At 39.6% G+C, this 25,576-nt stretch overlaps 1 protein-coding gene across 4 annotated transcripts in view; it reads right to left on the bottom strand.

The window, feature by feature from the left end:
- The window catches only part of LOC124870090 (low-density lipoprotein receptor-related protein 8-like), a 138,762-nt gene that overhangs the window by 40,579 nt on the left and 72,607 nt on the right, over positions 1-25,576 (bottom strand). For all 4 annotated transcript variants that reach the window (XM_047368568.1, XM_047368569.1, XM_047368567.1 and 1 more), the window contains exons 5-8: positions 16,104-16,493; positions 13,101-13,223; positions 10,732-10,854; positions 707-826 (exon numbers count right to left, since the gene is read on the bottom strand). In XM_047368568.1, the coding sequence (XP_047224524.1) occupies positions 707-826; positions 10,732-10,854; positions 13,101-13,223; positions 16,104-16,493 (756 nt within the window). The remainder of the gene's footprint in view (positions 1-706; positions 827-10,731; positions 10,855-13,100; positions 13,224-16,103; positions 16,494-25,576) is intronic.

Below are 25,576 nucleotides of genomic sequence, written 5' to 3' on the forward strand. Positions count from 1 at the left end.
GGACTGTAGGAAGGTGCTGTACAGATATCAAGAAACAGAAGTTTCCCTCAAAGAAAGCTGATTTTTCAAAATTAAAGCAATATATTCTATTTTGTGTGCAGAATAAAACACTGTTTGCATGTTTGATTTCCAGTTTTTGTGTGGTCCAGTCAACTCTGTGACATACCCAGGTCTGTGTTAAATCAACACAAGGTAGAACATTAATGCTAAGTGGAAGGTAAATGTCTGGATCTGGCTTCCTATTAAAACTGCTCAAAGATGGACCTTCCCCCCGTCGTCTTTTGCAGCTTCTAACAGGTTTTCTTCCAAGGATGCCCTACATTTTCACTGGCCCTGCTGAAGAAAAGTCAACCCACATGTTGGTGTATTTAGAATGACATGCAGAGTTAAATTTTCCTCCACACATAACTTCTAGGCCTAAATGCAAAATGTTAAGTATTGGTGTCATCTGACCAAAGCACCTTCTTCATTGTGTTTGCTGTGTTCCTACATGGTTTGGGTAAAATTTTAAATGGGTCCTATGTTTTTTCCAACAATTGCTCACTTAGTGCCATTCTTCCATAACTCCTCCATTCTTTCTGTTCACCAAACACACAAAATCCCAATAAAGTATATTTAATGAATCATGATACATTTGGGAAAGGTTTCAGGGGTATTCTTTTTGCAAGATTCTGTTGATCTCTGTGTTTAATATATGCAATTTTACCTCCACAAGTCTTCTTGTCCAGCAGCTGGTATCCGGTGGGACACTGGCACTCAAAACCAATTGGTCTGTCCATGCAGACATGGGAGCAGCCGCCGTTATTGATCATACACTCGTTCAACCCTGTGAGACAAACAAGGGGAAGACAGTGTTCTAATGCAAAGAATTACAAAAGAGGCAGGCACAATGTTTACAACTTGCAGGTCAATTCCTTCATAAATGGACCATTCCTGCTCTGCTCTGACACTCTTGTATGATTTGCACAGAGGTTGAGAAAAAAATTCATTCATCTTGTCTTTTTAACTTCCATATCCTGTTGAGAACGCTTATCAGCTGTTCTCAACAGTAGAGAGAGCCTCAAAGAGACGCCACAGCGCACAAGGGGAGCTGGTTAATTGAAAGTCAGTCCCATCTGTTGGGATATGAAATGTGTGTGTAGAGGGCTTTAATGCTGTGAATTGAGAATCTAAGAGGCCCCATAAGGATCTGTCACAGAAATAAAGGGAGGCAGCTAAATTAAACAGGAACTCTATATCTTTCACAGTGATCCTAAAAATGACAAAAATTCAAATATGGGATACACTAACCCTGTTTCTCTCCTAGACAAAGCAATTAGCTGAGCCTTTGTTGGAAAGTAATGAAGTACTCCTGGATCAGTTCATCTGTGTTTCTTTGTTGTGTGTGTATACTGTCTTCTGAAAACCACCACTTAACACTGATTCAGGTTCTGCTGGATGTTTCTTTATGTTAAAGTTTTCCTTTCCGCTGTCGTTCTATGAATTTTCAGTATAAAGGATTGCTGCAAACTTTATTACTTAATACAATCAACTGTCCACTGGCACAACATGCTCATCCAGGAGGAATCATGATCATCATCAACTTTATTATAAAGAGCTTTAACACCAGCCACAGCTGAAGCAAAGTGCTGAACATCGGGAATAAATAGAATAAGAAAAAAAATAAAATAACAAAGCTAAACACACAACAATGTAAATAAATTGAAAACTCAATATAAAAAACATCATAAAAACCAAACAATAAAAGAGATAAAATCAATACTAATAAAAGTTGAGTAAAATCAAATCTCAGCTGGGTTGAAGGCCAAAGAGAAATATGTTTTTAAACGAGTTTTAAAAATGAACGGTGAAGGGGCCTGTAGAATGTGCAAAGGTAAGGCATTCCTTAACCTAGGGGCCCCAATAAAGAAGGCCCTATCCTCTCTAAGCTTCTGCTTCAAACTGTGAATGACCAGGAGCAGCTTGTCAGCAGACCTGCGTGACCGAGCGTGCGGGAGTGTAGTGGTGGAGAAGCTCAGTTATATAAGACGGGCAAGGCTATGTAACACCTTAAAAACAAGGACGTTGAAATGAACTCTGAAGTACACAGGCAGCCAGTGGAGGGAAGTCAGGAAAGGGGTAATGTGCTCCCTTTTATGTGTTCCTATTGAAAGGGGTGCATTGGCATTTTGAACCAGCTGCAAATGAGTTAGTGAGGACAGGCTGATTCCGAGTAAATTACAGTAATCCAGTCGTGATGAAAAAAAGGCATGGATCACTGTTTCCAACTGTTGCCTAGAAAGAATAGATTTTACCTTTGCTATTTTTTTTTTTTATGATAAAAACTGGACTTTGACTTTCAAGTTGAAAATCACTGTCCATCTTAAAACCAAAGCTCTTAACTTTAGACTTAACATACATTGCCAGGGAGTCTAAATTAATAGGAGGGGTCCGACATGCTTCACTAGGTCCAAAGACAAGTACCTCAGTCTTTTTTCATTAAAATTCAGGAAATTTATTGCCATCCAGCTTTAATATCCTTAAACAAGATAAAATAGGTGTTATGGGCCAGCATCACTTCGCCTTAAAAGCACATAGATTTGGCCATCATAAGATAAATAATGGAAGGAGATGCCATTTTTTCTAAACTTAACAAATAAACACACTTTTGTGTTTGTTTAAAAATGCTTAAATGAGTAACAAAGAAAGCGGACAGAGTAAAAATAAAAACATTGACGTTTTTCTTTCAGAAGTCTGTATTGCTTTTACAGTGAATGACCAGCTGAAAAGGGCCGATAAAAGAAAAATGGATTAAGCTGCAAGAGAATCCCTGCTTCTCAATCATAGTTTTTGAAGTGTTCTATCCAATCTAGAGTTACACATTTGTCAATAACCAGAGAGCTTCTTATCATCAGCCCTTGAAAGCTAAACTTGTGTGAGTGTATGCGTCAATGTGTGTGCCTGAGTTAGCTGACAGTCTGGCCAAAGCAAAGCTCTGCATCAGCAGAACAGTGAATGGTGTCAGGATGTAGCTGCATGAACCAAACACTGCAACAGTAAACAGAATAAACAGTTTTACCTCTACTGGCTGTGTTCTCAGAATATATCCAGTAAAAGCATAATCTAAAATTCAGACTCATAAGGTTTTGAGAGAAAAAAAAAAAAACCAGTATCATGTCATTTCCAAGAAGACTTTACATACTTTGTAATAATTATGGCAATTCTAAAAATGCCCCCTCCTTGAACTGCCACCTTAATGTAGTGGAGGGGTTTGAGAGCTCGAATAACCCTAGAGGCTATATTGTCCGTGGCCTGAATGCCCCTGGCAGGGTATCCCATGGCAAGCAGGCTCTGGGTGATGGATCAGACAATGAGTGGTTTAGACACCTTTATAAGGACCAATAGAACGAGACACGTGACGTCACCCGGTACACCGGAGCTGGGATCCCACACTGTAGCCAGGCGGGGTGTCAGGAGACACCCAGAGTGGGAATGGAGTGGGAGATTGACAGACGGATCGGTGCAGCTGCCAGGCCCACAGGGACGGCCCAGGACATGCTGGAGGGACTATGTCTCTTGGCTGGCCTGGAAACACCTTGGCCTCTCCCTGGAGGAGTTGGAGGAAGTGTCTGGGGAGAGGAAGATATGGGCATCTCTTCTGAGTCTGCTGTCCTCGCAACCCGGTGGTCCAGGATGAAGCGGAAGATGACGAATACGGGTCCAGCTTTGTAAAGATTCAGACGTATCATAATATCTTCCTAACATGTTTATTAAAAGTTGTACAAACATTTTTCTGAAATCCTATGAAGATTTTAAAGATACTATTTAATGTCAATTTAAACAGGAAATGGTGGAATTACAGTTTTTCTATCAAATACTATTGTGTTGCTAATATGTTTATGAGGGTAAATACATTCAGTGGTTATGTTAATGAGGTAGTTTGCTCCGTGTTCAATAAGCAGGAAACTCTTTGGTGTAGATCTTGGCTTGCATGCCTTCCGGTGTGATGTTTGTCCATTTTCACTTTTTTATTTGATATAAACCTAAATGTTAATTGAAATTATGATTCTAATTTGACCATAAAGTTGTTATTTCGCACTGTTTATTATGTAGCCAAAAAGGCTGAGGCATCTGAAATATGTTAGTGGGTGTAAATGTGAAGAAACACATTTATGCAACATCAAGTCTGAAACATGTATTGCCTTTGATTATGCCTCAGTTTTGTGTAGAGGTATTAGAATGAAGGAGTAGAATCCATGGTGTTCTGCAGCCCCAGCACAGAGTAAATTAGGTTTGCAATAATGAGCTGTCTCATTTTTTCTATATTTATTGATTGCCTGATCATCTGGGGAATTTCAGTTCTCTATATCACATTCTACAAGTGACCCAGATGGCCAGTAGAAGCCACAAGCATTAAGCATGCTGCAGTGAGTGGGTTTTCAGTAGCACAGAAGGAGTGTGTGCATATTGTGGCAACAATAAATTACACATTCAACATTCTACTGAAACAAACAAATAAGTGTAGTTTAAAAAAGGATCTGTAAATATTATATATCCAAAACATAAAAGGTGGTGGCCAACCTTTGTGCTGCACAATAAAAGAAGGCTTCCTAATTTTTTGGGGGCTGATTATTTTCTATTTGGATTTAGTTTAGCCAACTTTAATGAATGGAAGGACCTGGAAGTGTGCTTTTAAAAGCCACTGGATGTTTTTAGTCCTATTTACAATGGAATTAAAATAAAAACAAGATATTTGCTAATAAAATATGAATACTTTGTGCTGTACCTAATATTTAGCTTTTTTTAGAAGATTTTAATTGTCAGTGAAAATACTGCCCTAAATGCGCAGCGCTAATGGTGTAGGGGTTAAGCGTGTGATCATATACGGAGGCTATAGTCCTCGAAGCGGCCATCCCGGGTTCGAGTCCCGGACCTGGCGACATTTGCTCTCTCTACCCCTCTCTCCTGTCTGCCTACTGTCAAAAAATAAAAATAAAGGCCACTAGTGCTGAAAAGAATATCTTTAAAAAATAAAAATAAAAATACTGCCCTAAAAAAAGTGTCCATCTGACAATGTTGCTGGGCTAAATTTGTACTATTCTTGAACTAGTGTCAGGGGCCGCATCAAAATATTTAGACCACTTGTGGCCTAGTGGTCATGAAAACACCTAAAATGGGAATTTTAAGCTCCTTTAGGTGTTTTAACTATAGGACCACCTCAGAAATTAGAAAGAAAAAAATACGGACTAGTCACAACATTGCTAAAATCTCATCTCTTGTGGACCCGACATTATGCATAGTCTTGTCTTGTGAGCTGGATGAATCTTTTCTCCCATCATATAGTGTATATTTCTACGTAGATACGCAGAATGATTGGGTATAAAAGGAAATGGGATCAGCAGCGACATGGTGAGACATCAATTGTCTAATGTCAGTTTGGAACTTTAACACTTTGGATGAGTCTTGCTGAGTCTTCAGTCGAGACAGATTACTGGATTTCAGCCATGGATGGTTATATCAGAAGGACCAGTGCTACTAAACAAAAACAGGATTAAAAAGGAATTTTTGGGCACAGCTCCTTAAATCCGTATCCAGTGAAGTCTGGTCGGTGGCTTTAAGGCACTGTGGCCAACCCACACCAGACTAGTAATGAGGGAATACTTTTAGAAGTGTGTCATATGCCACAGGTTTATGTAACCCTTAAACGTTAGTGCAGATTTGCCGGATTGTTTGGCCACTATGTCTCTTCAATGACCCTGAGACACTGATCTGTGCTGGGTGAACCCTGTTGGGACCTACAGCCATGGATTTCAACATTAAAACTCCGGTACGAACATTTCTGGAACTTTCAAAATAAATGGCATTTAACTGACTTCCAGCACAACTTCAGAAGGGGGAGGGGGGGGGGGGGGGGGGGGGGGGGTAGCAGAGGACTTCCCACGATGACACTGCCGCATATAAGCCCCCACCTTTCCACAAGTCTTTCTCTTCCACGCGGCCTTCCAGAGGAAGGAAAGCGCGCTGATGTCTTTTGCTGGGAAAAAGACATAAATTCAACTGGATCCAAAGCCATACGATCATCGATCATATGCAAAGTTAAGTAGAATGAAATACTGTCTGTGTATCCGGTATTTTCATTCATGAACGGGGAAATTAAGGTGTAAGAGTTGCTTACCTTTCTCTCCGAAGTCCTGCAGAAGCAAAACTGTGTCGCAGAGAGAGATCCCCGGTGGAGAAGCTGTTTCTACAAGCCGAGCCTGAAGGACGGACTACGGCTTGCACCACCATGTTACGGTAACAAACAGCCGCCCAGCCCTCCGGAGCTAACACTATTGTTCACAGAGCGAACGCAGAGGTTAGCTGAAAGCCAACCGCTTGTTGACTGTGGACGTTTATTCGAACTTCATCGCCCTTGGACAACGTTTACTCAACATGATCAGAGGTTAGGTTTGGGCAGATTAACAGATAGGTTTAGGATGAAATGATCTAAACGTTTTCATGTTATGAAGTTTTGTTTTGTGGAACCTGGCTATCTTTAGTGCTAGTAGGCTAGCTACGGCATGCGCCGGTTCTGTGTTCTTTGTATGTTTTAAAGTTAAGATAAACTTTATTTAAAGGGTGGTTTTAACCAGAACATTGCTCATAACGCGCCGTCCGCGCTTATGCATTTTAACCCTTTTATTAATCCTGGTATTTTAAAGGTATGTGTTGATTCTGGTGCTAAGCTTCTTTGTTAGCTTAACGGCTAACCGGTAGAGAACATGTGCTACTAAAGACTATTCAAAAGAAAGGTTGTTGGTTTTCAAGCTAGTGAATAATAATCCCTGAACATCATTTACTAGATTTGATAACTAAGTAAACACCATTGAGCCCCATTTCTCCAGAAAGATTTGGCTCTTTTCCAAAATACTCCCTTAATAATATTTCTTCAAATATTATTTCAATAAATAAAGGCAGTTAATTAGACACCGTTGAGAATTAGTCATCCAGGAGGTTGGTTTTATTCAGCAGATCATTATTTAAAACATTATTTTATTAAAATAATATTTTATCTGATCTTGCTTTGTGAAGGGTTGTCTAAACGTTTGCTGATTATTTCCTAAGTTGGTTCCAAGACTAACTTAACTTCAGTTCCAGATTCTTCAAGATAATCCTTGGTTCTCAAACAAACATTGCATGGTAATGTTGCATCACTCCTTTTGGTCATGATTTCCAATCATCTTTAATCAACTTGTTTATATTGTACATAGCCCATTAGTCTTCATTACTCTTTAATTCTGCTTGGTAGTTTAGTTGGATTGTTTTAGCATAGTAAAGAGTTTGTTGATTGAAATATGTTTGACTTTGAGTTGACTTATTTTTGTTAATAAATTCTTGTATTTTAAGAAATTGTGTGAATTCATTCCATATATGTGCAGAGTTTATGCTGTTCAATAATGCCAGAGCTCGTCTCACACCTTTCTATTCTGTCCTAATACCATCGCCTTATTGGGCTGGTATTCACAGGACAACCCTTAACAGACCGAAATATTATGTGATAAAATATTAATATTAAATATTAAATAATATTCTCAGATTCATATTTACAACAACCCTCTCTAACAGCTAGGACAGACACCAGCCTCCTACCACCCCAAAAAGCACAAAGTAGGAGTAGAAAAGTCAAAGGAGACATTTTACAGACTAGTTATATTTCTGATACCTCTTTGAAGCAGCTGAAAAAAGGGAATGATGCCCTGATGTTCTATCATCACAGGAGTTAATGAAGTACACATGACATTTATCAGCTGCCAGTGGCAGCACTTTGTAGATGTGGATTTTCTGATAATTATACAGCCACAGTTAGCTTTGCTTTGCTCTCCATTCTTTTTAACTTGTCAAACAATCACATCGCCTCATGAGCTATGAGGTCTACCATGTAATAGTACTCTCTGGTTCTGAACAGATAGCAAGTGGAGTACTATTGATCTTTAGAGTGAAGCAAAACAGAGAAGCTGCAGGCTGGAAAAATCAAAACAAGCTGAAAGTAGGTGAAATCCTTTGTAGAGCTGACACAGAGCTACTGGGCTTGCTGAATTTGCTAAAAGTTATATTGAGACTGAAGAGACCACAAACTAGGCCTTCCTACTGCACAAATTGAGGAGGGTGAGTTACAGGTAACTCTTAATGGAGAAAGGTGAACCTTCTTCCGATTTAAAGTAAATTCTGTCATGTACTAACCCCCCTCTGTTGTCCGTTACTCCCAACAAACTAAACCACTGTCGCCATTAAATTCCCTTCTATAAATCAGAGAGAATGAGTGGCAGCAACCTACCACTCACAGCAGCACCGTCTATTCCCCTATCAGTTCAAAATGGACATTAGATTAAAAAAAGACCAAGATGCAGCAGCATGTGAGCTCTCACTCAATCCCGTGTGTAGGAGGGGCATGCTGGGTAAGATTGAAGCCCCTAGAGAATCCATGTGTGAAAAAAGAAACAGCTCTTTCAACACTGCTTCCAAGAAGATTTAAAGGGCAGATCCCTTTTCCCCATGAGTGACAAAATATTGCATCTTTTTCCTCTTCCTAGATCTATACTGCCTTTCTGCAGATGTGGTATGTTGAGCCTGTTATAATACCATCCTCGACAGTAGAAGAAATAAATGGTGTTCAGTAATAAGCCGGTGCTGTGGTGATGTCATATTTTTCCATGAGACAGTAAAACATTTCCCTGAGCGCACTCAGAAATGCATTGTTTTTATTTTCTTGGGTAAGAGGCCAGCAAGGCAAACATCGGAGCAGAAGTGTGTTGCAGCACGAATCACACGCTAATGCATCCAAGTCTGTTTTGTGCGTGTGATTTAGAAGTGGAACAGGTAAATGGCTGAGCGAGCACAGAGATGAGGAAGGTGTGTGTGTGGACATGCTTTTAATGAGCTGGGAATGTGAAATGAAGGAGGAAGAGGAGGAAGAAGGGGAAGGGAATTACACTCTGGAATATCGGTCTCGGTTCTGTAGTTTCATTTCCTGGCAGAGGTCAGTCTGCTTTGGGACCTGTCACTTTTCCCACACAGATTTAGATTCCTCTGAGGAATATCCTTATTTGAAGCTGGATGTTTGCTTCTTACTTTCTTGTGTCAGAAATTCTCTCACTGATATCTAAAACCCAAACAATTTTATCTCTAATTTTCTGTTTCATTAAACATGTTCAGGTAATGAAGAATATAATTTCAACCAAACTGAGGATAACCATGTTAATTCTGAAAAAGCATTTTTGATTTGCTTTCCTTTTTGGACAATTTTGTAAAATGAACTGTATTGTTTTAGCCTAATGGTTCTAAATGATCATGTAAATGAATAACTACTACTACTACTATTCAGAAACCATATAAACGCTAACTGATCATGTTATGATGCACACCTTACTAGTTGCCTTTCCAATGGCCTTAATTTGCCGTGGCATGGATTCAACAGGGTGTCCTGCTGAGATTTTAGTCCATACGTACATATCATCATGCTGCAGATTTATCACATGTGCAGCGTGAAGGAAATCTCTTATTTCACCATATCCCAAAGGAGCTGTTTGATTTAGATCCAGTGACTTTGAGGCCTTTGGAATAAAGTGAACTCACTGTATGCTCAACAAACAGTTTAACACCATTTGAGCTTTGTGACATATTGTGCATTATGTGGTCATCAATGGATGGAAATGGTCTACAGTAATACATAGGTAGACAGTGACATTTAAACAATGTTTATTTGGTTTTAGGGGAAAATTACTTCATACCATTATACCACCATCACCAGCATAAGACAGTGATACAAGGTAAGATGGACCTAATTATATCCTCAGTCTCCGGTCCTTATGTGACAAGTGTGGCATTCAGTGTGGTCTTCTGCTGCTGTAGCCCATCACTGTCAAGGTTCAATGACACGCTGTCCAATCTGATCCTGCATGTCATTCAAGATAGTCTAACTGCCAGGTGGTCCAAGGTTGTGTGTAAGGAAAGCACAACCATTTGCATCAAGTCACTGATTTTGCAGCCGTCCCTCCTCCTGAGCAAGAATGTGGCTACAGTGGAAAGGAAATACTTGTTGTATGTTCAGAGGTGGTATTCTGTATACTGTACTTTGGTTGTAATGAGTGGTTATGTGAGCTTTCTGTGATCTCAAACAAGTCAGTCCATTTTCCCGACATTAACAAGACATCTGTGTTCACACACTTGCACTCACAGAAAATCTTATTTTTCAGATCCTTCTCTGTAAAGTGTTGAGTATGTAAAATCCCATATCAGAAGTCTCTTCAAGATACCAACAACCATGCTACGCTCAAAGACACTTAAATGCCCTCCTTTGCCATTGTTATGATTGCTCTGAACTTCAGCAAGTTATCTTGATCTTCTAGATGCCAGAATGCAATGAGATGCTGCTGTGATTCACAATTTGTTAATAAGCAACTGAAAAGATGCACCTAAGAAAATGGCTGGTCAGTGTGTATCACCAGGAGTCATTTAATGAGTGCGCTTTGTTGTGTCAATGTGCGTTCCAAGTTTGTGGGCGCAGAGTAGTCGATTAATAAAACTGAGAACAAAACAAAATGACATAATTCCCTTATACAAAAGGTACACACATTGTAGATACAGATGTCTGGACTCTCTCGTGTATCAGTATCAGAACAAATGTTTTAGTTTCACCAAAGACAGAAATAATAAAAGCTTGTCTGAACAATCTACAACCAGACCTGTATGTGTTAAATACATACAACATCTTACCGCACTCTTTCTTAGGCTCGTCAGAGCGGTCCTTGCAGTCTTTGACAGAGTCACACACCTTAGAGTTGTCAATACATTCCCCATTTTTGCACTGAAACTTCAGAGGTCCTTCACATTTTGTGGCTGCAACAAAAAAGACAAAGTACAGAACAAACTCTATAAATTGCACATCAAAATATAAATATTTTGTTTGAGGAAGTGAAAACAGGTCCATATACCTATTAACATTAAGTAAACATGCAAATAATTCTTCCAACTGAAGTTTGGAAGCACCTACAAAACAAAAGTCACAATGTAAAAACATTAATGTTCAATGTTTAACTTTCTCATCTCCTCTTCTGAATTTTACTTTCTCTTACTTGTTCTTATTTCCGTGCCCCTTTATTCAGCAGGAAGCTGATAAATTATCCATAAGAAGGTGAACTTAGAAAAGTGGCTTACAGAGAGCACTGTCTGAATCCAAAAAACTTTACCAGCTTGTTCATATTAGTTTGTACTGTTCACACTTTAGTTACCCCTCCATATAGTTGCTTAAACTGAAAATATGAGTGACTCACAGTAAACTTCAGCATAGGTACTCCTGCCTCATTTTATTTAACTGATGTCAGCTTCACACCTTTTGTTCACAGATTCATAAAAAATCATTTGTTCCCACGTTTACCAGGAGAAATTTAAACCAAAAACAGATGTTTTCTGCGTTTGTCGAGAGTGCATTCGTTTTAGATAATGAAGGGCACAATGAAGAAAACAGCTTTTATTTAGAGCTTTTAATTAGAGAGCTGAAAGCAACAGACTGAATGAATCCACCCACTCAACAAGGTAGCACCATGCTGTAAACATATCATGGACCCGGCAGTTCAGTTCTGCTTTTAATACAGCTTTCCTGTGCTGTAAACCAATGAGGTTCACCTGTTGCTCTCTTAGGTGTAACGTGAGGTTTTGCAATGTTTGTTCTAGTGATAAGATACCTTTGGATACCACAGGTCACTCACTCCTCAAACAAGCAAGAAATTTGCTTTGTGTTTTCAACATCTGACTAAAGTTTTGTTTTATATTCAACAGCTGAAACCTTTAAAACCATCAGCTACATGGAAAAGGACTGCTGCATTATCACATATTGCACTAACAGTATTATTAGCACCAGCGCTGTTTGTTTCCATATGCAGTAAGCCTGAGTGGCATGTGATAATATGTGCTCCAGTGATAATTAATTTCCCTGATTTAGACAGTAAAGAGGAACTTTATCTTCAAGATTCAAATTGGGGCTGATAAACTCAGCCTTGCTCCATTTCCAGCAGATACACAAATCAAATAATAGAGTCACTTTGATCATTACTGTAATCATTACTTCATTGTCACTAAGAACATATTGTACTCATGAGATTTTTATGATACATTTACAGCAATATTTATACATTTCAAGAAAACAACATTTTTGGTGAACATTTTAAAGAACAACTGCTTGCTGCTCTGAATGCATATGCAATTATAAGTAGTTATTTACATGTAGTACATTAGCTCACATGGAACAAAACAAATACTGAAATGATGCACACTGATTTGGCATAAAATTAAGACCACCTGTGTAATAGTGTATTTGCATATCAAAATAAACCTTAGCCATAGGAGTTGTTTCCACCAGACCCCAGAAGATGAGCTGTGTTATAAGGCACCAAGATGTTAGCAGCAGATCATTTAAGTCCTGTAAGATTGTCCAGCACATTGCACAGATGTTCCTTTTTTCAGAGATCTGGGGAACAACTCAAAATCTTCGTCATGATCCTCAGATCATTTCTGAATCATTTTTGCTTTGTGGCAGAGTGCATAATCCTGCTGAGAGATGGGACATGCATCAGGGAACAAAAGGGTGTATATATAGGGAATGACAATGATAAGGTCAAAAAACATCCACATGAATGCCAGCCCACAACCCAATTGTACCAAGCAGATCATTGCCCTACCATCAAACTGGCTCCACCAACCTAACTTGGCTTCATAGTGCATACTGGTTTCATGTGGTTACCCAATTAACGACACACACACGTGATGTAAATAAAACTGTGATTTATCAGACCAGGCCAGCTTCTTCCATTGATCAGAGGTCCAGTTCTGATGCTAAGATACCTATTTTTGGAGCTTTCAACGGTGTACAAATAACCATAATGTTATACCTGATCAGTGAACATACACCATTTTCCACCAAACCCACTGAATGCTTTGGATGTTCTTTAATGAATAGTTTAAAAGAGAGGTGATCACTTCCGGTAGCAAGAGTTGTATAAGATTTTGGAAAGAAGAGAAGAATTCAGAGGCTTAGATAAAGAACTGTGGCGATGTTGGGGTGGGAGGGTGTAGTTTCTGAAACCCACCGTTGACACAGCCAGACTCATCACTGTGGTCAGGACAGTCATGGACCTTGTTACACTGCTTGGTGCCGTGAATGCACGAACCATCACCGCACTGAAACTCATCAGGACGACATGTCAGCAGAGCTGCAAAAGGGACACAAATAAAAACAAAATAAGTAAAAAAAAAAAAAAAAAACTAGGATTCATATTCTGAATTTAACAGTATTGGATCAAATCCGATTCCAAGACATTTTCTTATATTTTACCCATTACACATTTGCCATGTCTCTTTGCTTGCTTGCTTTGAGATAGTGCCAGTAACCTGCCTTGAAAAGATAATTGGCAGAAAGCATGTATAAAATTAGCAAAACTGTGTAATTACATACTTGAGCTGTGCTAATTTCTTTCTGAGGTTGATGCAGCCCAGACAATGTCAACCTGGGGTGTGCGATAAATGAATTTTGGTGTTGTAAGCCAAAGAGACTTACAACACCAAAATTCATTATTATCTCAAGACCAGAGCAGATTTTCATCAACAACAGAACTCCCCTCTGAACCCCAATAAAAAGCAATATATATGACTCATGGGATGTGATTTACTGTTATCATAAGACAAGATAAGTACAGGACCGAGGGAACATAATGGAGACAGGCCAGCTGATGCCTCAACATGAATGTACACAACAGCTCATCCTCTCTGGGTTGTGCTGTGGTGAATATCAGTCAATATCAGCCTAGATCTGAAAATAAATGATGCTCAGTATAGATCCATGAAAAAGAAAAGCAATAACAAGGGGAACATATCAGTCAGTGTCCATTATAGGAATTCATTTCTGTTAAAAACCATGTATAAAATTCCGTTTTTATGACAATTAATTCCTTAAATAGATCCAGAAGGGAGTGAAAATACCTAAAATCCGGTTTCTAATTTAAACCTGAGCACATCCATCTCATCCAAATGCTGCTTAGATGGCACTACACGCCAGGAGAGTTTATCGGACATATTTGCTGCACATCTCGATGATGTAGAGGGACTATCTGAGTTTCACACTTTGGCTCTGTGAGAGCTTTGGGCGCTGTGATCACTGGCCATCTAACAGGAAAAACTGCTTTATCACAAAGCTCCATCCATACAGTGTTATTCAACAGAAATATTTGAAAAGACAAACATTAAACTAAATGTCCAGCTAAATGTTCAATACCCAGCACAATGGAAATGTCATGTTACATGACAAAGAAATCTGGTGGGATTTTCTTCTATTTTTTTGGTTCTCAGCCTAAAAATTTTCATTAGGGTTCATCCAGTTCTACGGGTTTATAACACTATTCCTCTCTTTATTCAAACAACTGTTTTTACTGTTAGGACTTAGTTTTGGTACCCTAATAATTCCTACAGTAGAAGGTGAGCAATACATTGGTCATTATATTAACCTATAGTGACCATTTTTGCTATAATTAACGGGTGAGAATGCTCGGCCAATAAATGAATTGTTTTGGTTAGGCCAATGTAAATATCTGCGTGTGTGTGAAAAACACGTGACATTACACCCTCCAGTTGATCAAGCAGCTGTTAATCAAATCAGACTTGTGTGCAGCTGCATAAGTAGCTGATGTATCTTACTGAGTGATGTGTTCTGATGAGGCAAAGGGGCTCAGAGCAACGAGCTCTGGCGCATATCATCTGTACTGCAGGATCTCTCTCCTTCAGAAGCTGTGATCAAACGCTGCATGTGTGAGGGCTGCGGCTCCTCAAACACCTTCTGAAAGAGGGGTGCTCTCCTCCGTCAAATTTTGTATGTATACATACATACACACACACATACACACATACATACACACATATATATATATATACACACATATACACACATATACATATATATATATCAGTCATTTTCTACCACTTATTCCATAGTGGGTCGCGGGGGAGCTGGTGCCTATCTCCAGCAGTCTATCGGCAGGAGACGGGGTACACCCTGGACAGGTCACCAGTCCATCGCAGGGCCACACACAAACAACCAAGCACACACTCATTCATACACCTAAGGGTATATATTATATACCCTTAGGTGTATGTATATATATGTATATATATATATATATATATATATATATATATATATATATATATATATATATATATAAGGTTCGACATGTTGTCCATTCAGAGATGCTCTTCTGCATACCTTGGTTGTAACGAGTGGTTATTTGAGTTACTGTTGCCTTTCTATCAGCTCGAACCAGTCTGGCCATTCTCCCCTGACCTGACATCAACAAGGCATTTGCGCCCACAGAACTGCCTCTCACGGGATATTTTCTCTTTTTCGGACCATTCTCTGTAAACCCTAGAGATGGTAGTGCGTGAAAACCTCAGTAGATCGTTGTATTGAGTTGCTGCCATGTGATTGGCTGATTAGAAATTTGTGTTAATGAGCAGTTGGGACAGCTGTACCTAATAAAGTGGCTGGTGAGTGTATGAGTGGGTGGACTTCGCCCATTCCGTTCCACAGGATCATAAGCATGAGAAAATTCTGCAGATCACAGAATGAAAGGATGATTTAACAAGGGCTATAGTTGAAAGATAGGTTACAAAGGATTAAAAGTGTCTCACTGCATCAAGGCCTCAGTCAGAAAGAGAAAGAATAATGCAAAAAAAAACATGCAATATATTTTTATACTTCTTGCCTCAAGTATTGTTTTGAGTTGTATTATTCGATGGATAGGCGAATGTGAGAGCTGACATTGCCATCAAGCTCCATCATGGGCTTGCGTCACGCCGGAGGGTGGCCTGGTTAACAATATTTTGGAGGTCCACCAGGTGCAACTAGTGGCATACTTTGAGAATCACTGCCCTATTGCAATACCCATCAGACACTCTAAATTTTAAACACCACCATTAGTCATAAAAAAATATATTACTAAAACTTAATTTAAGACTGTGCACCAAAACAATTGATTACAAGCTGTTGGACTTTAAAAATGGAAACTGCTCAGAATAGAGGGAGACAGTCATAAGAAACTCACGACAGTCAGACTCATCAGATTTGTCCTTGCAGTCTGGGTCGCCATCGCACTTCCATGTCAGGCGAATACACTCCCCATTAGCACAGCGGAACTCGCCAGCAGTGCAGTTGGCTCTGCGGTTAGGCAGGTAGGGGGCGCCATCACCACCGCAGCGTTCTGGGCTTTCGTCCGAACCGTCAGAGCAGTCAGGGTCTCCGTCACAGCTCCACATTAATGGTACACACTCCGAGGCATTACAGCGGAAATGGTTGGGCCCACAGGTCTGTGGAGAAGAACACTTGAGCTCATCGCTGCCGTCTCCGCAGTCGTCATCACCATCACACACGTAGACCGTGGCCAGGCATTTACGGTTGGCACACATGAACTCTGCGCTCGGGCACGCTTTGGCATCTAAAGTCAGAAATGACAGGCAGAGATGAGTCTAACAAGCCACAGTATTACATTTTCATAAATACAGTATAATAACTTCTTTATGTGAAGACAGTCCAAGTTCTTGGCTTTCATTTCTTTGTTATATCACAAAAAGAAAACTAAGACAGAACAAAACGTTGAAAGCTTATCTTCACATTAAACAAAAGTAAAATTTTAGGAAACTAAAGGAATAATATGAAAAATAGAACCAGAGACATAATTGTGCGAAATAATTTTAAGCAGCAGGCCACAGTCACAGAAGCAGAACTTCCTTGGTGACATATCGGACTAAAATGAAGCTGGAGAGGATGAGAACAGTAATCACAAGAAAATGTGGAGAGGTTTCCTCTCCGGAAGAGTAGGTGATAATAGAGCTCCCTAAGCCAATGCTTCTCCTCTTTCCACTGGATCTGTAGCCCGGTACCTCTCTACGAACATCTGTTTCTGTAAAGAGTGTCTCATTTTCCTGTCACCCTTGTCGTTCTACTTGTCGCTCTAGATCCATTAAAAGCATTATGTTGTATCTACTTCAAATTAAGTTTAAAGAGTATTTTAATCTAGCAAAATATTCCACTAAAATCTACTCCTCTATGCGCAGTGTGTCTACATGAGGAAATAACCTATTGTGCATTAATTAAAGCCTCAACAATTTTGTGCCTTACTGTATGTCCATAAGAAGCAGAACCAGATTTATTGGCCAAGATTGTACGAACAAGTAATAATCTCCACTTTGGTGTTGTATACTCAAGGGGTACAGACATTAAGTATAAATATGTAAACTTTAGTGGAAAAAAAATAAAACTAAAGACTTATATCTTATATACACCCAGTATCGTTTTTTTTTTATAACAAAGGCAGGTTGTAATGGGGATGTGCAATATAGCTTTGTGTCCACGATATATACATATTATCTGTCCCTTTAAAATGAAAAACACACTGCAGTTGGCACAGCTGACATGTATTTTTCAACAATTAAACAACAATCTGGTTGATCTCCAGAGGAACAATTTCTTATTTTATGTATTGGGTTCAAGGTTTTAAATTAAAGACTGTTTTTGGACTAATATTGATCCATACATTACCAGGACTCGGGTTCCCCTACACTTATACACGGCAAATCAACCGATGGCTTTACAGCTGCCAGCAAGCAGTCTAGTGTTTCAGTGCAGTAGAATATTATTGGGCGAAAATAATCAAATGTTCTGTGTCACTGCACAGACACCAACACTGGTCCCACACTGTGGTCTTCTCTGTCTTACAGATACATCAGTAGGCCTGATAATGGTGTTGACAGCTCGTTGTGTGGATAGTTTGTGTTTATCTTATGTGGAATGGGTAAATGAGATATGATTATACACAATGGAGTTTAGAGCCAGGTGTTAACAGTCTGAAAAGCTATCTACTTCTAACCGAATCAGCTAGAACACTTGCTACTGTCAGGTAGGCCATTGATTCTTAATATTAGTGTTTACTACACAATAAAATACAAATACCTTTGGGTTAAAGTTTGACATAAGGGTTACCTGTTGTCACAGATGTTAGCAACTTTTATGTCTGGGGTGTGAAACTCAGCCTGGGCTCATTCTGCATGGAAATTTGCATGTTCTCCTTCTGCACATGTGGGTTTTCTCTGGAGAACTCCGCCTGCCGGATTGGCTACTCTAAATTGCCCTTAGGTCTATGTGACTAACGGGCCAGCTGTCAAAAAAGCTTTTACACTTCCCCTACAGTATTTACAAAAAACAACATCAGTATTTCGGCTGGTTTTTTTCTACACTCTTACTTGCTACCTTTTCCAGTGTTGTTAGAATTATGTTTGTTCTAGATAAAAAGCACTTGGGGCGGAAAGTGAGAGCTCCCACTGAGAGCCCACAACTGGACAGAGGTCAGCAACAGGAAAAGATAACTTCATATTTACACAAACCATGGGGAGTCCAGCTTCCTTGCCACACTACTTTATTTGCTCCAGCTGGTTGCAGGAAAGGATTGACATTTTACCTTATTTTACGCAGGATAAGCTGTAGTGTGGAGCAGCAGCAGACCGTCGATGGCAAACTGCAAACCTTACAACTGCTACAGATTGAGGAAGGAGCTAAACCTCAAGGGGCCACAAAATATAACTAAGCAGAGGCTGCAGAGTACATAATTCTGCTTTGGTCTGATTATTGTGTTCTTCAACAGACTGAATTAAATAAAAAGCATGTGTTATGGATTCAGTTCAATAAAAAGATTATTTATAAATATTAAACAAGCTGCTGCAGCTGGTTCTGCAGTGGATTTTAACCACTGCCCTGGTTTCACTTCAACACACTATCCTAATTTAGAACTAAATAATTAAAGACCTTAAATAAACATGTGCATTATTACACAAGGGGCAGAGCATTAAGAATGTACGTTTGGCAGGGTTACACAGGAGAGGCACTTTATCTTCCACTGGGACGATGAGTAAATTTAAAGACTTCTGAGCAAGTTTGATCCCACAGACCATCTGCTGAGGATGTCACACAAGTTAGTATGTTTTAATTGATGAATAAATAATACAAAACACAGGTTTTAAGTGAAGTTGAAAATTTCATATTATTTCCAGCACTTTGAAAATGTATTTGCCCCTGACAGATTTCTACTGTTTATGCATTTTTAATCACTTAAATGTTTTAGATCCTCAAACAAATGGCCTAATGTGAAAAAGTAGCTGGCCTCCAAACCTAATAACTCAAAAACAGGTTTTTACATTTTAACCAGCCACTATCATTGGATTTAGGTGGAAGCTTTGACTAGGTCAATTCAAAACTTTAATTTTGTTATTTTTGAGCCATTTGGAGTTGGACCTGCTGGTGTGGTTCAAATTATTGTCCTGCTGCATAACCCAAGATGTTCTTCAGCTTAAGATCAATAACTCATGGACGGACATTCTCCTTCTGTTTGTTTAAGTTTTCTGGTAGAAAATTAAGGCAAACTGACAAGTTGAAACAGCAAGGTAGCCCCAGACCATCACACTACCACCACTATATCTTACTGTTGGTATGAGGTTCTTTTACTGCAGCCCTGTGTTGGTTTTTATGATTGAACAGAACACACACTCTGTCCACAGGATATTATCCCAAAAGTCTTGGAGAACATCAAGATATTTTGTGAAAAATCTGTCTTTTTGTGCTTTTTGGTCAGCAGCGGTTTTCACCTTGACCTCGCACACTGAGGTCTGTACTGCTTTAGATGATGTCCCGGGTTCTTTTGTGACCTTCTGGAGTTTAGACTGAACATAACTTGAGATGCATGAAACCATAATTTCATTTATAAAAGCACAAAATTATATTTGGATCAATAAGATGAGTGCAAAAATTTTTATTTGAGTTTGTCATTGGCAGGAAACAGAATTAATTCAAACAAGTTGACTACAGTAATAATACCTTTGCAACTTAAAGAAGACGTTTTTCTACCATTTATGCATATCATCATTAAACAGAGAGCACACAATAGTGGGAGGAAATAAAAAACTTAATTCTAAGAGAGCCTAAAATTCTTGGTCAGTGTTTTTTGTTATCTAACTTTTTCATACTAAAAGAGTCAGAAGTTGGGAGCTTAGCACTTTCCTTAATCTGGCTGCATTACTGATGGAAGATTGTTGCCAGCGGCAACCAGTGGTTCAGATGAAGAGCAAAAGGAAGATTGGTTGATCTGCTTGCAGTACTATAACAGGTGATGAGAATGAACACACACACACAGCACGTTAGTCACTGCGTGTGCCGCTCGACTTTCTGCCAAAAGGTATGGGGACAAATGAGACACAGAATCAGCACTGAGACAAAATATCCCCCAATCAAGCAAACATTGAAAGCCTCCCTAGTTTCTAATTAACAGAGTGAAATTACGAAAAGGACATTCAAGAAAAGAAAAGGTCCTCTGCTTTCACAGGCAATGAACAAAATTAACCAGATTTGTTTTACTCATTACAGGAAGTGGATATAAGGATTTCTGCTTGTACCAATATGCATTGCACGAAGAGAGAAACATAAATAATGAAAACAAGATTATAGGGTAACCTCACAGCAGGAATTAAACCCAATCTGACATGAAGTACAAACACAAACACATGAAAACACACAAATCCTGACATGGAGATCCCTGGAAGCAGACATGCTCAGAAACAATTTCAGGTTAGTAAGTAAACATTACACTCTTTACCACTGATAGTAAAGGGCAAACATATCAACTTGGCTGTAGATCTACTCTAAAGCTGCTGCTTAATATGATGCTGATCCTGGAATGGTTTCATTGAGGAAAGCTAATGTCAATTTAAAGCATAATTCGAAATGTGCATTATTCAATTAGCAGGATAGTATGGCAAGAATGACTACCCAGTCAAGGTTGGGCAGTGCAGTCTGTGAATTTCTATTATTAGCAGAATGTGGTGAAACTCACTGCAGGTTCCAGCTGAGTGAGTTTTGAAAGACTTCCTTTTTGTCATAACAAATGAGTTAAAGAAAAAAGAAAACTGGAATGCTTTGGTTAAGGAAAAAAGGTATAGCATGACTTATAGCAAGCCTACTTATTTCTAAAGATGTACACACACTCTGAGTGTCACATATTATGTTTCTCTTTAATACAACATCCCAAACTCTTGCATCGAAGTCATTCCTGACACTCACATTTTGTCAGTCAGTCATTTTCTACCGCTTCTTCCATAATGGGTTGCGAGGAAGCTGGAGCCTATCTCCAGCAGTCTATGGGCGAGAGCCGGGGTACACCCTGGGCAGGTCGCCAGACTTACATTTTGTCATTAATTGACACCTGTATAGAACTGAAATGTGGGATTTGCTGAAAGTCTCTTAATGGCTTCAGCAGTTTCATATTAAACTCTCATACATCTGTATTGTGACTGAAGCTAACTTCACACACATGACCTGCAAAACCTAAATTAAGAGTCACACCTCATACACCTATGGAGTATGACTTATTGCTGCAGCTCAGGAAACTGGACCAAGATTTGCTCAAATCTATCACTACTGTTTATATGGGTGTAAAAAACACATGCATTTGTCCTTAAAAATTCCAGTCAGGCACTTTTGGTTTGGCACAAGCTTTAGCACGTTTTTTTTTAAAGACTCGTTTTGCACCACTAGCCTTTATTTTGTCATTTTTTTCTGGAAAGTAGGCAGACAGGGAATAGGGTGAAGCGCGGGGAAGACCTGCAGCACAGGTTGGTGTGGCCGGGACTCAAACCAGGGGACAGCCGTGTTGAGGGCTGAAGCCTCTCTATACATGGGTTGCACCCTGTACCGCTGCTCCAGCGCCAGGCCATTTAGCACCGTTTTTAACCCAGACACTGGCAGAACACATCAGTGCAGAACTAAAAGGTCAGGACTCTACAAAACAGCATAAATTTCACAGTAAATCTGGAGCCTGATGACCCCACCCCTTTCTCTGTGACTGATTTTCACTCACAGAGAAGAAAAGGTGCATCAAACAAAACATTTACAGTCACCAGCCACTTTATTAGGTACACCTTGCTAGTACCGGGTTGGACCCCTTTTGCCTTCAGAACTGCCTTAATCCTTCGTGGCATAGATTCAACAACGTACTGGAAACATTCCTCAGAGTGTTTGGTCTACTGGCTTGAGATCTGGTGAGTGTGGAGGCCATTTGAGTACAGTGAATTCATTGTCGTCATGTTCAAGAAACCAGTCTGAGATGATTCGTGCTTTATGACATGGCACGTTATCCTGCTGGAAGTAACCATCAGAAGATGGGTACACTGTGGTCATAAAGGGATGGACATGGTCAGCAACAATACTCAGGTAGGCTGTGGCGTTGACACGATGCTCAATTGGTACTAAGGGGCCCAAAGTGTGCCAACAAAATATCCCCCACACCATTACACCACCACCACCAGCCTGAACCGTTGATACAAGGCAGGATGGATCCATGCTTTCATGTTGTTGACACCAAATTCTGATCCTACCATCCAAATGTTGCAGCAGAAATCGAGACTCATCAGACCAGGCTACGTTTTTCCAATCTTCTATTGTCCAATTTTGGTGAGCCTGTGTGAATTGTAGCCTCGGTTTCCTGTTCTTAGCTGTCAAGAGTGGCACCCGGTGTGATCTTCTGCTGCTGTAGCCCATCCACCTCAAGGTTCGACATGTTGTCCATTCAGAGATCCTCTTCTGCATACCTTGGTTGTAACGAGTGGTTATTTGAGTTACTGTTGCCTTTCTATCAGCTCGAACCAGTCTGGCCATTCTCCTCTGACCTCTGGCATCAATAAGGCATTTGCGCCCGCAGAACTGACGCTCACTGGATATTTTCTCTTTTTCGGACCATTCTCTGTAAACCCTAGAGATGGTACTTCGTGTAAATCCCAGTAGATCAGCAGTTTCTGATATACACAGACCAGCCCGTCTGGCACCAACAACCATGCCACGTTCAAAGTCACTTAAATCACCTTTCTTCCCCATTCTGATGCTCGGTTTGAACTGCAGCAGATCGTCTTGATCATGTCTACATGCCTAAATGCATTGAGTTGCTGATTAGAAATTTGCGTTAACGAGCAGTTGGACAGCTGTACCTAATAAAGTGGCCGGTGAGTGTATATCAGCATTTTATAACAGGAATAATCTATGAAGCTGGGGAAGCTGGTAAAGCTGGTTCGACATAGAATTGAATTTATTGCTTGAAACATCCGCATCACCCATCTGGTGCAAAGAAAAATGTGAGCTTAACTGCCCATAGTCTCTGAACTGTGTTACCTGAACAATTCAGGCTGAACCTAAAGCTGAAGATGCACTAGAAGACTTTTTCACATATTTTACCACTAATTTCCAGCTAAGCCACGTCTGCACTAGAGGGTGACACGGGAGTGGATTTTCTCTCCTGTCCCATCCCGCTCCCACAGAAAAATGTCTTGTCCCATCCCAATCCCAGGCCAGCATAACGAAAAAAATCCTGTCCCGTCCCACTCCTGGTAAATTGACTCCCACTCCCATCCTGCTCCCATTCAGAACGACTCCCACTCCTGTGCCACTCCCATTTTTGTTTTCTTCATTTAGTCTTTTGACAATTTCTTTGAAGGACCAGTTAGGTCCCTGTTTTTAGTTGTAGTAAAGGCCAGTTAAAGTAAAAAGAATAATAATGAAGAAATAATAAAATATCAAACAAGGAAACAGACCATGCCTATCTTAGCTGAATAAACAAAATGTACATAGTTGTATTTTACTTATTTATTAAGTGATCGTTTCCTTTGAACAATGACATCACTTTTATCTTTCAAGTTGCTGGAACGAAAGAAAAATGCACCTAGTAAGAGAACTGTACTTGGTGAACAAAAGGCCAAAAAGGCATTACCTTCATAATTTAGAAACTGTACCTCAATGGTTCACAGCCCTGGTCCTCAGGGACCTCTTCCCTGCAGGTTTTAGATGTGTGTCTGCTCCAGAACACCTGTTTCAAATTCTCACATGACCTCCTATACAGGCATCAAGAATGGAGGGTCAAACTGGACAAAGTTTATACAATAAAATCATCATTAAATAAATAAATGTTGTTAATGTCCCATAAGTGAAGTAAATGTAACATGAAAGAAATGTAACATTAAATGTGCCATTAAATTAAAGGTACCATTTATTTATTTAATACATCATTGGAAACAATAAATGTACCATTATATCATGAAATAGACTATTATGCAATTAAATGTGCCACTGAATAATTAAGTATAATTTTAAGATGACATGACGTAATTAGTGGTACACTTAATATTTAATGATGTATTAAATAAATTGTACATTTAATGGTACATTAAATTTTTTTCTATTTCACAACATATTTATTTAATATCTTCCCTTGATGAAGCCTTTCTACGGAGCCCGCGAGGGGAAAAGGGGGGATAGATTTCCCCATGTCCCCTCACGGGCTTCCGTACCTTACCTCCTAAATCTTTAGAGCACATGCAGCAATTTTGTTGGTCAGATGAGACTTGACACATGTTGGTACTTTTGGTTTGATGAATGAAGAGATGCAGGGCTGATTTAATCCAGAATCTGTCTTACAAGTGTCCCTTAATCACTGGTGAACTTGATGACGACTAAATACATTTTACAAGCAGCAGACTGCGTGTTAACACCGCTACATTCAACTCTCCTGAAGTTCGGTAATATTTGCGACTTTCCTGTCAGCTCTATGAGTTTAATAGATAAGTCCTTATTTCTGACTTTACGTTGCAAACCCAATTTTACCACGTCCAGTTCTCCACCTGCGTTTGCTCCTCCATCCTGAACGCAGGTGGAAAACATCGATCAGAAGCACTGTTGGCTTGTGGGTTGTGTAGTTCGTTTGACTCGCATTATAGTATAGGCTTCTTGGAACAAAACTACACAATGGCGGCGTTGATTCAAGTTTTTTTTTCTTAAAGTTTATAACAAAGTCTCAGTTTTACATTTCCAAAGACAATTGATCCTAGTTTATTTTCCCTCTTATTGGTTACCTCCCGCTCCCGTCTGCTCCCGTTCATTTTTTATCCTGTACCGTCCCAATCACGTGATCTTTACTGATGCTGTCTCCCGTCCCGCGGGATTCCCGAAAAAATTTCAGCCTCTAGTCTGCACCAGGCTCCATGGCTATTTGGGACAAACATCTGTCAGTATATGAGGGGAAAAGATGCAACCTGATCTCGGTCAGAGCCAGTTAAACAACTTGGAATTGGAACTTGGAATTGTTTTGAGCAAACAGGTAGTGGGAGCTGATTACTAATCCAACAGATTACCTGTCGTATTCTTTGCATTTTAGGCATACCATATAAAAAGAAGCTGGTTGCCTAAATTTACCAGGGCAGTCCTGCTCTACAGAAAAGATGTATCACGATCGAATCCTAATTGCTTGATCGACTTCATTAAATCAAGACTGCATCTGCCATCAAAGTAATCCGGCACTATCAATCCAACTGGAACCTCTCTTTGTATTAACTTCAGCTCATTTACCATTTAAACTGCTGCACTTTAAGCGTTTTCTGTGTTCAGTTTACCCCATTTGGTTTAAAAAAAAAGAAATCATGTATTCTGTGATTTTTC

The sequence above is a fragment of the Girardinichthys multiradiatus genome, chromosome 6, assembly GCF_021462225.1.
Source record: "Girardinichthys multiradiatus isolate DD_20200921_A chromosome 6, DD_fGirMul_XY1, whole genome shotgun sequence".
Taxonomy (NCBI): domain Eukaryota; kingdom Metazoa; phylum Chordata; class Actinopteri; order Cyprinodontiformes; family Goodeidae; genus Girardinichthys; species Girardinichthys multiradiatus.